The sequence below is a fragment of the Neurospora tetraspora genome, assembly GCF_033439725.1.
Source record: "Neurospora tetraspora strain CBS 560.94 chromosome Unknown B0H65scaffold_4, whole genome shotgun sequence".
NCBI classification, from domain to species: Eukaryota; Fungi; Ascomycota; class Sordariomycetes; order Sordariales; family Sordariaceae; genus Neurospora; species Neurospora tetraspora.
In genome coordinates this window covers 2,042,586-2,059,366 of record NW_026944386.1, presented here as the reverse complement: position 1 = coordinate 2,059,366, position 16,781 = coordinate 2,042,586, and the positions used below count along the sequence as shown (strand labels likewise).

At 51.4% G+C, this 16,781-nt stretch overlaps 6 protein-coding genes and 1 non-coding gene across 7 annotated transcripts; 3 read left to right on the top strand and 4 right to left on the bottom strand.

Moving 5' to 3' along the window:
* Positions 1 to 60: 60 nt before the first annotated feature.
* On the bottom strand, positions 61 to 2,020 carry B0H65DRAFT_192680 (uncharacterized protein). Its single transcript, XM_062821668.1, has 3 exons — positions 1,369 to 2,020; positions 488 to 1,301; positions 61 to 402 (listed from the first exon to the last, which is right to left on the bottom strand). Exons 1-3 carry the CDS (start codon positions 1,702 to 1,704, stop codon positions 212 to 214), a joined length of 1,341 nt encoding a protein of 446 aa, XP_062681632.1. The 5' UTR covers positions 1,705 to 2,020; the 3' UTR covers positions 61 to 211.
* Positions 2,021 to 2,612: 592 nt separating this feature from the next.
* Positions 2,613 to 3,351, bottom strand: B0H65DRAFT_192672 (uncharacterized protein). The gene has a single exon (XM_062821666.1). It carries the CDS (start codon positions 3,185 to 3,187, stop codon positions 2,744 to 2,746), a length of 444 nt encoding a protein of 147 aa, XP_062681631.1. The 5' UTR covers positions 3,188 to 3,351; the 3' UTR covers positions 2,613 to 2,743.
* A 481-nt stretch (positions 3,352 to 3,832) lies between these two features.
* Positions 3,833 to 5,664, bottom strand: B0H65DRAFT_192676 (uncharacterized protein). The gene is made up of 2 exons (XM_062821667.1): positions 5,101 to 5,664; positions 3,833 to 5,036 (listed from the first exon to the last, which is right to left on the bottom strand). The coding sequence occupies exons 1-2, from the start codon at positions 5,168 to 5,170 to the stop codon at positions 3,946 to 3,948; spliced, it is 1,161 nt and encodes a 386-aa protein (XP_062681630.1). The 5' UTR covers positions 5,171 to 5,664; the 3' UTR covers positions 3,833 to 3,945.
* A 582-nt stretch (positions 5,665 to 6,246) lies between these two features.
* On the top strand, positions 6,247 to 9,628 carry B0H65DRAFT_192573 (DDHD domain-containing protein). The gene is made up of 2 exons (XM_062821665.1): positions 6,247 to 7,461; positions 7,518 to 9,628. Exons 1-2 carry the CDS (start codon positions 6,374 to 6,376, stop codon positions 9,457 to 9,459), a joined length of 3,030 nt encoding a protein of 1,009 aa, XP_062681629.1. The 5' UTR covers positions 6,247 to 6,373; the 3' UTR covers positions 9,460 to 9,628.
* Positions 9,629 to 11,284: 1,656 nt separating this feature from the next.
* On the bottom strand, positions 11,285 to 12,963 carry B0H65DRAFT_192547 (uncharacterized protein). The gene is made up of 2 exons (XM_062821664.1): positions 11,479 to 12,963; positions 11,285 to 11,393 (listed from the first exon to the last, which is right to left on the bottom strand). The coding sequence occupies exons 1-2, from the start codon at positions 12,857 to 12,859 to the stop codon at positions 11,365 to 11,367; spliced, it is 1,410 nt and encodes a 469-aa protein (XP_062681628.1). The 5' UTR covers positions 12,860 to 12,963; the 3' UTR covers positions 11,285 to 11,364.
* Positions 12,964 to 13,700: 737 nt separating this feature from the next.
* Positions 13,701 to 13,772, top strand: B0H65DRAFT_t268. Its single transcript has one exon. It is a non-coding gene; the product is annotated as a tRNA-Glu (tRNA).
* A 646-nt stretch (positions 13,773 to 14,418) lies between these two features.
* On the top strand, positions 14,419 to 16,674 carry B0H65DRAFT_192400 (heterokaryon incompatibility protein-domain-containing protein). The gene has a single exon (XM_062821662.1). The coding sequence runs from the start codon at positions 14,670 to 14,672 to the stop codon at positions 16,443 to 16,445; it is 1,776 nt and encodes a 591-aa protein (XP_062681627.1). The 5' UTR covers positions 14,419 to 14,669; the 3' UTR covers positions 16,446 to 16,674.
* The last annotated feature ends 107 nt before the right edge of the window (positions 16,675 to 16,781 follow it).

Sequence of the window (16,781 nt, the reverse complement as noted above, 5' to 3'; positions counted from 1 at the left end):
TCGTGTTTCTAAAGACAACAGTAAAATTTTGAGAGGCTTGGGATTACCGGACAAACTGTAGACAGAAACTGTGATGGGCGATCGTGATAAAACTGTTGAATTGATTTGTACTGTCGCACTTATGTATGTGAAGTTCAACTCGCATGTCCTCCTTCCACCTTGTTCCCTTCCTGCCTCCCTTTGCCGCCCATTGTGTGCTGTTTGCTCTCCATCACCGATTGGTATTTGGAAGTCGGCGATATTCCGTTACAGCCCCACTATTTGCGTTTTCCGCTTCATTATCTGACGTCAACTCGATGCTCTCCACGTCTTGCTTCTGATTTGGCGTTGTTTTCCGGGAGAAGAGCTTGGAGCACGTAGTGCGTAGTAGACGAGTCGTGAATGATGTGATGGGGACGACGACTGAAGTCATGGGTTTTATGTTAGTGATTGCTCAGAAGCATCGGTAGGGAAGGGCATGGAAGTAACAAATGAAAGGGTCTCTTACGTTTGCCTTTCAACCCCCAGACCCGAGCAAACTCAACGAGCATTGGTATCCATGCCAGGACGGCAGTGATCTGACCAAACCCCCACTCGTTGTCGGATAATGATCCGCCGGCTAATTCATTGACCCCCCGTCGCGTGGCAATGAATGTGTATAAGAAGAGCCACATGGTGACCAGGTTCAATGCTGCATGAATCGTTCTGAACATCAGTGAGGAAAACCGGATCAGGTTAAACCCATGCGCTTTGGACATAGGATTTAACTTAGTCCAGCCTCGCCACCTCGCCAGAGCCCATAGCATCATCCATATACAGGAGACTACTTGGCACATCCACGCTTCAAATAGGAGCCCTCTGTCATAAATACAGCTTTGTTCGGAGTCAAACCACGATACGTACCAGCGCTCCACGAAAACCGGCGGTGTGATGACTGCAAATAGTAGACAAACCCCAAGATACCAGAGATCGGAAAAGGAGAGCTGCGTGCGGTACATGGTGACGCTCAAAATTGCCTGGGTGCAAAGCCCTATTGCAGAGCATGAAATGAAGCTTGTATAAGTGAGTCCGGCACCGTCCTTTGCTATCAGAGCATAAATAAGAGCTGCTACGTTGATGGCGGACCCGAAGTAGATGAATGAAGTCCATAGTATCTTTAGCGATGAGTCCAGGGAGTGTTGATAGGCGGGCGGCATGGCCAGGTTTTGTTCGGTGACTGAGGCTTTCCGCCGCTTCGTCAGTGTAGCATTCAAGTCCTGGAATCCATAGATGCAGACAAAGAGCGTGGCCAGAATGGCTTGAAGGACATAAGTTGAGTAGACCTGCATCGATCTGTCGTTAGCTTTCACGCAGCCGTATGATCAGTTTTGGGGAAGTGCGGGCACTCACGCCAATGCCAGCAAGGTCTGCGTTACCTTCGAAGACTAAGTTTTGGCAAAACCCATGCGAACACGCAATAGTCGCGTTGACCACGAGGGGTTCAAATCCATCAGACTCCATAGTATTAACGTGGTTATACCAGTCAACAACGTTCCCGTCTGTGAGATAGCGTATTTGTGTGTTGCTGCAACAAAGAATGAACTCTCGAAGTGTTCTCACTGGAAGGCCGTCTTCATCGCTCTGAAAGCGTCGGAAGTGGGCAGCGAAAGCACCAGCTGCGGTACAGTTTATCCATGGGTCAAACATCCATAGTGTGATGTTGACTAAGGGATTTTGGGGATCCATATTGGATGAACGCGCCGGCGGCGATGGCTGGTGATGCGAGAGAAAAGCTTGGAATTGGGTTGCGGTCGAGGTTGGATTTTGAAGGACTAATAAGAAACCGATGGTCCTGGCACCATTGATGCCTAGTTTCTGACATTCTGCATCCAGCTTCAGGCTGTGAGCCCAAATCCGCACAAGTGCAAAATAGTGAAGCCACTGAGCATGCAAATGGTGCTCCTTTCTGTGAGGCTTGGAATCTTCAGCCGATCAATAGAGTAACGTTTTATGGTGGGTAGTAAAGATGTGTGACAGAATAGTGCGCCGCAGTAGCCACCAACTGTGGATGAAGTCACGCAACTGGTTGATGTCGATCCAAGTAGCTGTTACACTACTTCAGAGGTCTTCAGCTGCACAACGAAACCTCAGTTGATCGACTGATTTAAGCATCAGTGGCTGTCTTACAGCCGGTTGTCAAAAAGCCATGTTGAAGCCGTCAGGCTGCTCAGAATGAGGCGCGGGTGGCGGAATTCGTAGGGTCTGGATCCGGGGAGACGGAGATGTAGTTCCTATCCAATCATCAGTCACTCGAGCACCATACTCAATGCACTGAAAGGTCTTCACGAGATGGACACAGTCCGCTTCATTTCAATCTGGTCAATCGCCAGAAGGTCTCCGTCTTGCGGTACCGTAACATGGCGATACAGTGACATTCCGGTTGCGCATGTGAGACAGCGAGGGCTCGTAAGAGCGTGTGTAAAGCCAGCAGTAAGTGGACTGAAGAGCCACCGACGCAGCTGAGGCTGAGAGTCGGAGTAAGATCGTCAACAGCATCGGATGCTTAAGTAGGTCTCGCCATGGTACCTCTCAGGGCATCCTTTGCCGTGGGTTTAGGGGCATTGTATGTCGCGTATCTGGAACCTTCGCAGGCAGGAGTGTGGTTCCCGTCTTTTTTCCTTCCTTCATTTCCTCCTTGGGTATCTGTCTTGGTTGTGAAACGATGGCCATCACTGCTTATTCTACCAAGTGCTTGTCTTCTCGCGGCGGCGGTATCCGCCTTCAACTAGACCAGTTGCACTGTCCGTTTCGGTTTCGGACCCCGAGCAACTACTCTCCATGTCCTGAGGTGGCGTATGGTTTGGCATTGTCCGCGTGAAAAAGCGTAGCAAGCTCCCAATGTTGAGATCGCGTTGGATATGATATTCTCGCAAAAAATTTGCCAGCAAAGAGAGGTTTTATTCTGGATATTGGCTGTGAAGTTGTCGAACGCGGCGGAAGAAATAGCGTCGGTATAGCGGTACCAGTCAACAGCGTTGCCATCTGTGAAATTCCCTATCGTTGTGTTGCTGCAAGAAAGAATGAACTCTCGAAGCGTTCGCACTGGAAGGCTGTCGTCATCGCCCAGAGAGCGTCGGAGGTGAGCAGCAAAGGCGCCAGCTGCAGTACAGTTTCTTTCCGGTTCAAACATAGACAGCGTGATGTTGATCAACGGGTTGCTTTGATCCATGACGAACGAGGGCGCTTGGAAGGACAATTAACATGGCAAAAGATGAGGTGACTTTGAGCGAGGCCATGGCATAGGTCGTTGGGAATGGTACAGAACATATAACAATTCCAGGTCGATCGTGAAACACATGAGGAAGATTCCCTCTGCTCCTGAAAACCGTTGTGGAAGGTGGTCGTCCTGGGACCTGGTCGATGATTGGCTGGGACCATAAGAGTCGGAGGGCGTAATGCAGAGACGCACCTATTTGCATCGTAAGCGCCTTCCGCTCTGTAAGAGCTGAAAACATACCCACATACGCACAGTGTCCAGCGTGCATCGGATGAACCGCCTATTGCAACGAGTTGCTGGGTCTGACCAACATGTGTACTCGTCGTGATTCGGAGCATCCTTCCCCTTGCCGTAGGCATGCTTGATGCAAACAGCCGCAACCGTTGCCGGGAACGGCGTCGACGTCCAGTGAGCGAGGCCCTTGAAGGACGAGGCAACTGGTCGCCTTAAGAACTTTGTCGGAGAATTGTATAAAGAGCTGCATAAGCCCATCAAGTGGCCCTGGTCAGTGAAGAGTGACCCGAAATGCCACCCGATCACCCTATCATCATTGACGGAGTCCTGGCTTCTTCGATCATCAAGTGTAGCGCTGCAGACAGCCACGAGTGTTCGCACCATCCCCAGCTGATCATCTGGCGATATGTATCGATGGAGTGAGGTTCAAGCTGGGTATCTTATTCCTGAAGGCTAACTGTAACACATTATACTCATCAAGGCTTAGTGTGATCCTGCGGCTCTTCTTTGCTTCGCAGGTTGAGCCCGGGCGTAACCAGGACTTTTTGTTCCTCGAGGTTCTCTTCCTCTAGGGGTGACACTGGGATCCGCGTGGCGTCAGTGCATGTGCTGGTCGGTGTCATGGTCTTTTCCACGATGTCCCTTTCCTTGTTGTACTCGGTTGGTAACTCGAATCTGAATTCCGTATCCATTTCCACTGGCGCCACTTTCGAATCAAGCTCCGATGGTAGTATCTTATCGGTATGTAACTCGGCCGAGCTTATTTCACTGTCTAGTTCCGTTCTGCTTCCCGCCCCGCTGGTGCCGGGCAGTTCAGGTGTACTGTCGGAGCTAGACCGTTGATGTCTTGCTTTCTTGGATCTCTTTCTCCTGAAAAGCACAAAGGAAACGACCAGTGCTCCAAGAACGATTGCAGCAGCAATAGCCGTGACGGCCCAGACCCAGCCAGCAACACTCTTTGAGCCCGAGACGCTAGCCCCTGTTGGTGACATAGGGGTCGTTTGAAGGGGGCCGTAGCCTCCTGATTTAGCTGCCGCCCCGTTGACGCCTGTTGGGCGAGCGGGTCTGTTGCTGCTGTGCCAGCCAGTCCAGTCGGCACGTGTGACTGTTGTGTTCACAAGCTCAACGACAGTGATGGTTTCACCAGTAAGTAAAACATAGTTGTTGGTCTGTATGACCTGGTCGGTAGTCAACCAAGACGCGTCAATGGTGGCGCTGCTTGTTGAGGTTCCAGGAATTGTAGTTTGGTGTGATGCTTTAATGTCCGTGGCCGTTACAAATGCCGTGCTCGTTGGTAGTTCAGGTGCAATAGTGCCAATCATAGGTACCGTTGGCTCGGGCGGGCCAAGTGAGAGAGTAACAGTTGCCCCAAGGCCGATACATTGGCGAATGATGTCACCGAAGTAGGGATTGATGTATTTTTGATAGGCGCCAGCATAAGCCGAATTATTTGTGGTCCCGGTCTTGATACAGCTATTGCAAGAGTTGAACTCTCGGATAAGGGGGCCGTCAGCATCGCATAAGTCTTGACGAGCCAGAAGAGATTTAGATTCCATAAAGGCATCATCTGTGATGGTCTCAGTTAGTGGCTGTGATGTCACAAGAAGAGAATAAAAAATTTGATAACTTACCACATTGCTGAAAGCAATTCTGGGGCACTCCTAAATCGACCCCATCTCTGGGCGTCAGTAAGTCCCACATCTTGTTGGGGCTGTTGGCAGGCGGAAAAGACAGAATAGAGTAAGACGGGCCGAGGAGATACTTGGGAACACAAGGAATGGACTGGCGCGCCCATTTAAGGAAACTCGGAGAGTTAAAGGATTTTCAGGGGTACCATGTAAGGCGTGCTAATCCCATGCTGACATTGGCTTCTGTATCCACCATCCTAATTCGGGTTACCGTCACTGCCAAGGGTGTAAATCTTGTTAACATGTGCTTCCCGGCGCACAGTGAACTCAATGGCAATGGCCGTGATGAATGGTCCGTGGGATTAGGTATAACAGGTTGGAAGTTCGAATGTGAACAAGACTAGAATTCGAGCTGGGATCGGGGAAAAGGGAATGAATGGAAAGCCTGGAGATGCCCGGCAGTCGTATTTGATAGCAGACAGCTCTTGGGGCAGCTTGAAGCATGGGTCTGGATATGTATGGATGTGAGGTTTGGGGATGGTGACGAGTGATCTTGAATGAAAGGACATCCCAATTTCTGTTCACGACAGGACCTGGGGGAAGTTTCAGCCACAGTCAACGCCACAAGTGACCCACAGATGGGACTGAAGGGTGGCCCGGTGGAAGTTCGGGTACTGCCGCAGTGGCATCCCATGTCACTGCGTGGCGGCAGGCATCCACTAAATGATGGGATTACCCACTGAAACCCATGCACTAACACGCGCAGCTGGAGGCTACTAACCACGTCATCAGCGCATCTCGTGAGACAGTTGTGCACAGTGACACAGACACTCGGAGTCGGGTCTCCCACCTACTGCACTCGACATCACTCGCGTCTCGCACCCACGTGTAGTGTAATTAGACTTTTGCGCGTGCACTTCCATTGTAATGGAAATCTAAACTTGCTTTCCCCCCTCCCCACTATGTCTCGGATCGCGTACTACCTCTCCCAGAGACAGAGCCAGAGTCAGCAACTGGACTGAAAGTCACGGTCCCTACAGGTCATGGGCCTGTTCACCTCTTCTCTCTTCTGACTCGTCCTCTTTCGCAATAACCTCAACTTATACACTGCTGATTAGAACAGACAGTCCGTCTTGGTACAAACGCGTTCAACATTGTCCACCCTGTCGACTATCTCTCGGTATAAGTGGCTGACGTCAGGTACGTGCATAGCAACTCTATCGTCGATCATTGCGCTCGAGTCTTGTCACCGCCTTCTTCAAAGGGCCATCTAGCCATGTCCAACACCGCCGAGACCCATCATACCTTCGGCTCCTCCTGCCGATTAGCGCCCATCACCGAACCCGAACACACCGACGGGCTCGAGGGCATCCCGCCCATCAACGCCCAGTTCTTCTACTCGTCCGCCATCCCCATCGATGACCCCTTGTCTGTTGCCACAACTGTTGGCTCCTCCGATGCGAAAGCAGCAAACCTGCCACTGCGACCCTTCTCCCCCGGCGATAACAGGGCGTTAGAGAGGGCATGGCTGGGCTTCTCCTCTGACAGGGACAGGCGGAATCACAGACACGCTCAAAGAAACCGGAGTCCAAGTCCGTCTCTCTCCAAGGAAAATGCCGAGAAACTTGCCGCTATCGTGGCCCTGCTGGCTGCCAAACACAAGGAAAAGCATGACCGGGAGGGCCACTCCGCCTTCTCAGCCTTGGCCACCACCGAGAACGAGGATAACCACAGCGCCCCAGTATGTTGCGCCGAGCTTTCCATCGATGCTTCCGCAGAGTTAAGAAAAGAGTTTTGCGCCGTCACCAGACGTCGCCAGCCATCCCTCGACCACGACCGTGTTATTCAGGAGGTTATGGCCCAGTTAACTCGCTTGTGGGCAAATTCAGACATTTCGCAAGAGTCCTCGACATTCATGCCCTCAAGTCTTCCGCTTGGCACTAGCCCTCTCCAAAGACTTTCGGGCTCCCTAGAGGTGAAGCCTTCCTCCTTCAACGATAACCAGCTCCCTCTTTCCGCAGTTGGGAGGATGATTCCAAGACCCCCGGTCGTGGACGATGGAATCTCAGGCAAGCCGTTCGTTCGTGTCGAATCACTCAGCCGGTCAGTCGGTGCTACACCAGAAGACAAGCCATCCAGACCATCATCCATACGCGGTCTTCCATCACGGCTAGGAGGAAATGAGACCCGAGCGGCCAAACGTATCGTCAAAGAAGCGATCCGCCAAGCAGAAGATTCTGTTGAGGTGCCTGTTGGTATTTCGAGGTTGCACATGGTTTCGCTACCAGTTCTTCAAATGAAGCCGATATACTGGTCGCCTGTCAACGACATTTCCACAGTGCAACGTGCCACGTGGTTCTACAGGTAGGCATTGGCTCCTATTTTGCTTTTGTTAATCGACTGCTGACATGTATTCTCAGAGACACCATGACTCCCGTCGAACCTGTTGTCGCCAATCAGCTAGAAGCTGGCTATCGGGAGTTACGAGTCTGGGGTCAAACATGGAAGGACGAACTAAAGTCGGCGTTGGATGTTGGTGCGCTAGGCGAAGAAAAGGTTTCGCACCCCTTATGGCCAGAAGTTCCGGACAAGCGACCCAAGGTCAAGGACGACATCCCTCCCGCGCCACCAATATCGAGTGATCCGTTTTGCGCCGCCAGATGTTTCCGTGGAGAAGCCGCAGCTGAAGGAACACTCGAACCTGTGCATCCCGATCAAGAACTGGCGCCACCACCACCCGAACCCTATGCCAATTTCCATGTCATCTACAAGGACAAGTCCGCCGCGTTTCTTCTGAGGCCCAGCCTCAAACCCAGTGCATACCATGGAAGACGACCACTTCAAAAGATCATGAAAGGTATTACAGTGGGAATTCCTGTGGTTCGCGGTTTCGACCAGGCCATCTGGGACAAAGTACACCAAAAGAAAGGCACATCGCCAAATAAAGCGCCGAAACGCAAAACGCCACGACAGACAAATGTTTCGGGACATGGTTGCCCGGCATGTCAAATGGATCAGGATCGCGGCCAAGTGACCGATCTTCTCTTGATTGCGCATGGCATCGGTCAAAAATTTGCCGAGCGGGTTGAAAGTTTCCACTTTACGCATGCCGTCAATGCCTTTCGAAGGGCTGTTAACATCGAGTTGGAGAATCCCATGATAAAGCCGGTGCTCCGGCCTAACCAGAATGGTATCATGGTGCTGCCTGTGAATTGGCGTCATCTCCTCAGCTTTGAAGATGGCGGTCCTAGCAAGGAAGAGGACTCGTCCGCATATACTCCTGACGGTTTCGGGCTGAAGGACATTGAACCCAACACCATCCCTGCCGTGCGCAGTATGATCTCAGACGTCATGTTCGACATTCCCTTTTACATGTCCCACCACAAGCCAAAAATGATTGCCGCTCTTGTGGGTGAAGCAAACCGTGTGTATCGATTATGGTGCAAGAACAACCCCGGCTTCGCCGACAAGGGCCGCGTTCACCTCATCGGCCACTCGCTCGGCAGCGCCATGGCAGTTGAGATTCTCTCCAAGCAACCAACCAGCGTCCCCCGACCTCTAGATCTATCCAGGACACAACCAGAAACCCGACACTTCGAGTTCGACACCACCAACTTGTTCCTCCTCGGCAGTCCCGCGGCATTCTTCCTCCTCCTAGAAAGAGGCAGTCTCGTCCCCCGGCGCGGCCGCCTCAAGCCCGGCGCAGACGCAGCCGACACGCTCAACAAGGACATAGTCGGCGACATCGGCCGCTTCGGCTGCATCGCCGTCGACAACATCTACAACATTCTCGCCAAGGAGGACCCCATCGCCTACCTCCTAAACGGGACCATCGACCCCGTCTACGCCTCCAGCCTCAAGACCGCTTACGTCCCCACCTTCACCACCTCCTTCTTCAAATCCGTCTCCGACTCCCTCCGCGGTTTAGCCGGTTTCTCATCAACCGCCACCACCTCCGGCCCCAACACTTCTTCCAACCCTACCGACCCCTCGGGTCAATCACCCGACCCAACCGGACACCAATCCCAAATGCTATCAACCTCCAAACCCCCCACCTTCCTCCGCCTCCCCTCGCAACTCGAGCTAGAAGTGCACGATTTCTCCCGGGAAGAAGTCGCCGAAAAAAAGGCCTTTTTGTTGAACGATAACGGACAAATCGATTATTATCTGAGATCAGGCGGCGGGCCGCTGGAGATCCAGTACCTGAACATGTTGAGCGCGCACACGAGCTACTGGAATAATCTGGACTTGATTAGGTTTTTGTGCATTGAGATTGGACGGCGACCGGGCAGGGAGAATAGTTTGGGGGTGTTGAGGGCGGAGAAGATTGTTAGGCTGCGGAAGGGGGAGAGGATGGGATAGGACGGTACTGTAGTTTTCTTGGATGTGCAATGAATGGGGTTGGGAGAACTTGGGAGGTTTGATGAACGATGAGGTTATGAGATTATGAAGTTATGGATGGAATGACTTGGCGTTGGGATATTATGGGAGGGAGGAATTTTGGAGTTTCTCTCTTGCATTGCGTTGCGTTTTTTTTTTTTTTTGAATGGTCGAGGAGGATAGACTGTCTGTCTGGTTATGATGGGAAAGAGAGACGGGATGGAGGCTCAGCGTTGTGTTCCTTGTTTTGGTATGAGTGTTGCTGCATGAAGGAAGACTGTGGCATTTTTTTTGGCTTGATACCCTTTATCATTATTAAATGAGCATTGTTCTGAAGGTATTTAGTCTTATATATACAGAACGGGCGAACGTGAATGTGTGGACTGACTTGATGGGTCTGTTTTCTCCTCCGTCTTGGTGTCGTTCAAGGATTCAACAATGTCAGTCGGTGTCCATTCTAGGGCGAGCTCTCTGGTAACGAAAAAGAAGCATTGATAAGCGCAAGCTTTGCATTATACATGCACATACGACCATACCCACTGGAAAACTCGGGATCCCGTCCGCTCTCCCATAGATAAGCCAGTGAGGGCCAGACTAGTAGTTGGGTCGGTGACGACCAGCGAATCCCTGGTGTTGTATGTCTTTTTTTTTCTTTTCTTTTTCCCTTTCTATTTATGCTTAGTCTCCTTCTGCCTTTCTGGTTTTAACCATGATTATAGAAGGATTGGATATCTGTACCAAGTATCCACAGCTTCCATCACTGTGGAATGGTACGTCGTAAAAATTGCTCGAATATGTAGAGACGGCAGAGTTCTAGTGCGCTATCACTCCGAATCGTTCGTTATGACGGGGCAGAAAGGCGTTAGTTAGGTCATCACGAAAAAGCGAGGTCTCTCATGAAGCTTCTTTATGTCATCACCCACTTCAACAAATTAATTGAAACATGCTGACATAGTTGATAAGTTGTCATCTTGGCGAGTGTCCCATCAGTATCGGTGTCAAGCGAAACGGAAAAGAGGGGTCTATCGATGGGGGTCCTGGATTTGCGTCCAGTCTATAAAGGCACCGTGGAACAACAGCCGAAAAAGTGAAACCGGTGCAACCCTAGAGGTATCTGAGAACCAACAACACAGAATCATCAAGTACTGAATGGAGACAGTTATCACGTTATGGAACACTTCTGGTAGAATACCCGTTTCAATTGATTGGTACAAAATCCTACATTACTTAAAGTACCCGAATGTCTCAAAATCCTTTGATCCATCCATCCATCCATCCATGCATCATGCATCATGCCCACCAGCTATCTATCTTGCTGGGGCTTTGGATAACAAAATCACACCTCGCAATAATCATTCAATGCGCATTCAACGCCCAGAACGCCAATCCCTTCCTTCCTTTTCTTTCTGTATCAATCATAATAATCGTGTCATCATAATCCATTCATGGTTCGTGTCTTTTCACTGGCCGCAATAAATTTCTCGAAGCCAGTGTGAAGAAATAACACCTTTCATTATCGAGCTGGCTGATGCCAGTAGTAGTAAAAAACGCCGTGAGACCGTTTAGTACCCTGACTCGGTGTAAAAGCAGTATTCTCGTCCGTCCCCCAACGCCGCGCCTATGCTGAAAGTAATGCAATGGTATCGTAGGTAAAAGCCAAATTGAAAAGAAAAGGAAAGAAAAGAGGGCCAAGCAGCAAAGACCCAGCAGATGGAACTCGAGCTCATTATCCGGTAGAGATATGTATGTGCTCGTGCGGAATCAGGACATTCCAGGCTCTGAGATCCATCCGTCTCATGCCGTGCGTGTCCTGACGTCCGCAGTCCAAATGACCTCTTCCATCCCAGCCCTCTTTTTCATCGCGATGGCGAAAATGAAATTATGGGATCAACCCAAACGCCGTCGCTTTGGCACTCCTGTTCGAAAAGATCAGAGAATGCCCCCAATATTAAAATCGCCTTTTTCAATCTCATGTAAAATCACTTCAAGCGCAATCCGTACCTTCACCACGCAGCCTCTCGGGTCCATATGGCCTCCTTTGCCTTTCCGGAATCGCCGGAGTGGCCGTGGCGGCGCTCTGCTGTCCGTCCTCATCCTCCGCCGCCTCGTCAATGCCATGGCCGTCCCTGCCCGTGGGCTCATGCTCCGCCATGTTCTTGCGCTTCTTGCTCTCGGGCGCCTCCTCGACCTCGACCGACCGCCGGCAGACCGGGCAAGTGTTATGCACCTTGAGCCAGGGCGTCACGCACTCGCCGTGGAAAAAGTGGTTGCACGGCAGGAGCGTGGCCTTGTCGCCGAGTGTCATGTCGTCGACGCAGATGACGCACTTGGTCTTGTTGTCCTGGCAGCCCTGGAGCATCTGCTCGTCAATGTCCTTAACTCTGAGCTTCTCGATGGCGGCTTGAGAGGCTGGAGGGGCGCCGCCTGGGTTCTGGGCGGCGTGCTGCTCGCGGAGCTGGGTAATGATGCGGTCAAAGGCCTCTTGCGAGTAAACGCCGTCGTTAACAAAGTTAAGGTTGCCGAAGGGGCTGAGGATGGCGGAGAGGAAGGCGTTCATGAGACCAGGTGGTACGGGACCAGATCCGAAGGGGGATGGTTGGCCTTGAGTGGCTGGCTGGGGACCTTGCTGGGGCTGTTGCTGCTCGGAGGCTTGTGGTTGTTCGCCATTGGATTGTGGCTGTTGCTGCGCAGTGCCTTCGGTCTGGGTGGTATTGGTCGTAGCATTTGATGCTGGAGCAGTGTGGACATGAGGAGGCGTAGGAGTAAAGAAGTGCAATCCAAAGAAGGTAATGGGGGGCGGACCAGAAGCGGTAGAGCTGTTAGGAGTGGAGCCATTGGTAGATGAGTTGGAAGCATTGGATTGCTGGTTGTTGGGCTGCTCGTTCGACTGCTCGGTGGATTGCGCCTGGCCATTTGGTTGTGAGCCAGCCGGTTGCTGTTGAGACTGTGGGGCGAGAGGCTCGGAAATGACGGTAGTAAAGAAGGTCACAGGAGGGAAGATAAAGCGGATCTCAAAGTGCTGGGTGTTGGTAGGGCGAGATCCAGATCGAGGGGCTTCGGTGTTGGCCTCATCTGAAGTCTGAGTGGTTGTTGATGTGCCATTGGCTTCGGTCTGTGGTCTCGCATCATTGAAGTCGTTGTTCTCGTTGGCATTTGGGGTCTCTGTGTTGGAGGTTGTGGCCTCTGTGGGCTGTTGAGACTCGGTCTCGGTAGCGGCAGCAGAACGGTCAGGTTGAGGCTCCTCTTCAGGCGCGTCTTCTACGGTGGCAGGCATAGGCCGGCGGTGGAAATGGCGCGGGTCATTCTCAGGCGTGATCTGGCGATCCTGGTCTGGTGATGGAGTTGTGGAAGTAGACTCGTTGTTGTGTGTCGAGTCAGCCATGTTGGTGATAATCTGGCTTGGCAATGGGGTATTCAGCTCCCGAATCCCGGAGGGTGTTTTTTCGAGTCAAAGGAGTCAAGCAACAGGACTCGGCGACGTGATTGCTTCAAAGGGAGTATAAGTGAGAAAGAATTCAGGGACCAGACGGGTTATTTGTCTGGAGATATTAAAGCGGGATGTGGGATTATGAGGTGTAGGGTGGAGTATATTAAGATGTTGAGGTAGTAAAAGGGCAAGAATCAGATATCGAAGCCGAGATTGCCCGTGGATTTGTAAAAAAGGCAAGACCGCTACTTCTGCAGCCAAAGTGGTTTGATAACGAAGTGGAAACTGCCTGCGCTGCGTGGCTCCCGTCGGTTCCAGATTGACGTTGCGTGACGCGATTCGGGGATGGCGCTGGCACAGGCCCGTCACCGACAGGAATGGCTGTTGACAGCGCCGTTCCAGGGCCAGTTGTTGCCGTAAGCTCTCTTCTAGAAACTGCGATTGTCGGCCGCCCCTTTCTACGAGGTGCTATGGAGGTCACCCTTGGCCAATCACGTCGTACCACTAGCCACACATTGCGGCGTTTAGGATGGAAACATTGTGGCTGGTGCTGAATAATTGGCGCTTCGGGACGACCGGACGTATTTTGTCATGGCACTTTCGGGGCTCATATTGGTGGGTGTTGATGTGGTCCCTTTGATTAATGTTGTCATCTCAAAACATTTCTTTGACAGCAAACATCACGAGGTGCGAGCAAAAGAAAGAGACTCGACCAATGGAAGTGAAGTGGTTGTGCATATCAAAGCGCGCCTTGCGCTTACATAAGTCCCTTACTTCGTGCATCTAAACATCAAAGTCCGGTATAGTGTAACGGTTAACATATCGCGTTTTCACCGCGAAGCTCGGGGTTCGATTCCCCGTACCGGAGTTTTTGCAACCTTTCACATATTTTTATTTTTCCCTTCCTGCATCTCATTCCGGCCGATTGTTTCCTTCCTCATTTATTTTTGAAGAAGTGATTCTCAAATACACTTCAGGACCCGATAAGAAGTGCGGTCTTTACAGGAGCTGAGCGCGCATCCAGATCGATATGCAAGATATCGGCGAGTGATGCTTGAGAGCTCTACATTGCGCTTTCCCGAGGCGCATTTGCATTTTTCCCATACTGCACCTTCGCCGCAGTGTTTTCACCCAATCGTGGCATATCGCAGACTGGACCTGTTACGGCCTTTTGTCATCCGAATCAAGCAACCTGTCGGTACCGGACTGTATGATGTCTTCCAACTGCGGTGGGCGACGACTGGGGTCGCGTACAAAACGTAGATATCTGATTTGTGAATCGTTTCCCCAAATTCTTCCCAGAACCATACCTTCTACGCCAATAACCCATCATGATTCTCATCACCCTGATAACCGTATCATCATCAGCTTTCTTTGGGAATAGCCACTCCCGTATCTAAGGTATCATTTGACCCCGCGCTACATGCATCGAAGCTGAGAGCAATGTCGCCTGCAGCAAATCATGTCTCCTCGGTCATTCCTCAAGCAACACAAGGCTGCGATTGCTGCCTAACGACTTGTTGTAGGTACCGGTGCTCCATTTGCTATTAAAGACTTGCCCACCTCGAGTAACTTTTGCAACCGTTTTGCGTTTGCTGTAACCAGCAAGCGCCCTCGACTCTAGCAAGTTCGGCCACCGCTAGATCTCGACCCGAGTCGCATGAAGTCTGCAAGTTCATGATACCAGCAACAGCTCTTCCTCTGTCGATGTCCCTTGTCAACGCCTGCAATATTCCCATCACAGTCCTGTTCTCACTCCTCGAAGATGGCGCCTTACCAGTACCCGCCTCTCGAAAATGCGACCCACTTCCGAATCTTGTACATCGATCCATCAGAGGATTACGAGAAGCAACTCTCAGGATCACTAGTTCATGCCGACCTGAGTGATGAGCCGGTCTTCGATGCGCTGTCGTATTACTGGGGAGCACCAGATCTCTCCCGCCGGATTCTTATCGACGGCTGTGAGCTCGCTATCACTGTCAACCTGGACTTGGCTTTGAAGAGGATGCGAAGGCGACAAGAGTACTGCCCGCACCTTAGAACTGGACCTATTCCGATATGGGCGGACGGTATCTGTGTCAATCAGAAGAATATTCCAGAACGCAATCATCAGGTGCGGCTGATGTCGCAGATCTACAGCAACTGCCGGGAATGCCTGATACACCTCGGAGAGGAAGCGGATGGTAGTGGTGATATGGGATTCATCGAGAAAACCGTATGTGACTATAATCGATGGGACCCGAGGCGCAACTTAGCTCAAAGCTTGACCGAATCAATTGCCGGCATCACCAGAGAACCTCTTTCCCAAGAAGATGAGGATGGCTGGACGCGCTTTAGGCATTTGCTGAGTCGCCCATGGTTTAGGCGGCTATGGGTGATTCAGGAGTTCGCATTGCCTCAGCAAGTCAGGATGATATGCGGAGCCTGGGAAATGGCTGGCGGGCGATTCTTTACCTTAATTTTGACGACATTCACGCGGAACGCATCTTCACCCCTTTGGACCGTTGTATATTTTGCCGCAGCGGAGAGACCGATCGAACCGGTTGCTCTTGATTTTCTTGCCAGTACGAGAATGAGGCTTGGGCGTAGTCTTGCGCCGTTGTCCAAGGACATGTCTCCCCGGCCACTGCCCCTGTTCAATCTACTCAGCGAGACTCGTGCCTTTGAAGCAACAGATCCTCGGGATCACTTCTTTGCTTTCCTTAGTCTGGCAACCGACACTAAAGATAGCAAGCTTGTTGCCGATTACTCTAAGACTTTGGAAGAAGTAGAGTTAGAGTTCGCGCGACAGCTTGTGGATGATGGGTATGGGCTGGCCATGCTTAGGCTGGTGAATTATGAGCGAGAAAGCCCGCGAACATACCTAAGCTGGATACCGGACTGGACTGGGAGGTTTCCGCAGCCAGATGGCCGTATATGGAGGGATCACAGTCATAAGCAGCCAGATCCGAAAACGGTCTGCATGGCAACCTCAACTGATGAGCGAACTCTTTTGGTTCAAGGTTGCCATATCGAAGTCGTCAAAACTGTGGGCATGCCCATCTCCGACGATTTACATAGCCTGGGAAGTATGGAGTGGCTGAACGAGATAGAGGTAATGACTGCTGGGTTTACCTCATATCCCAGCGGTATTGACCCCCTTGCGGAAGCGATATGGAGAGCCATTATAGCTGACAGGTCCTATGACCAAGTGAGGCCGGCACCAGAGGCATACGGGTCCATCTACCGAAAATATTGTCAGTCTTCTGGAGATAAAGAGGGTATTTTCTTCTTTTTGGCCATATTAGCGGCCGGTTCAGTCAGATTCTGCATTACGACTGGAGGGTTCTTTGGGCTGGTTCCTAGCTTTGCTGAAGCAGGGGATGTTATCATAACGATAAAAGGTGATGAAGATCAGGCTATGTATGCCGTCAGGGCAAGCGTTACGGGCGAGAATGAGGATGATGCGACCTATACGTGGCTGGGACATGCCTATGTCCACGACATCTGGAAAGTGAAGAAGTACGAGGAACTCGAGTGGAGCCACTTGCGGATCAAATAGTTCTTCAGTTGATGAAATTATGGTCATCATCGAAACGGTCTCTGGGATCCCGCTGGCAATGGCCGTGGCTCTGCTTCCATTTTTGTCGTGCTTGGTTGAATATTTAGAAGGAACGAAAGGTTGCGCGCCTACCATAGGGGCTGGTTCAAAAAGTCCAGCTGGAGTGTACCTAAGGTATCTGTCTCAAATTGAAGATCGCGCCTGCCTCCACTGTCTGCCAACGAACTCTGACTCTGATCATATCCTACCAACCCCTTTATCACTCGGGCCATCACCAGGAATCATCTGCACTTCACACCACAGACAACCACCCAATCCTTCCCCAAACCTTTCCTC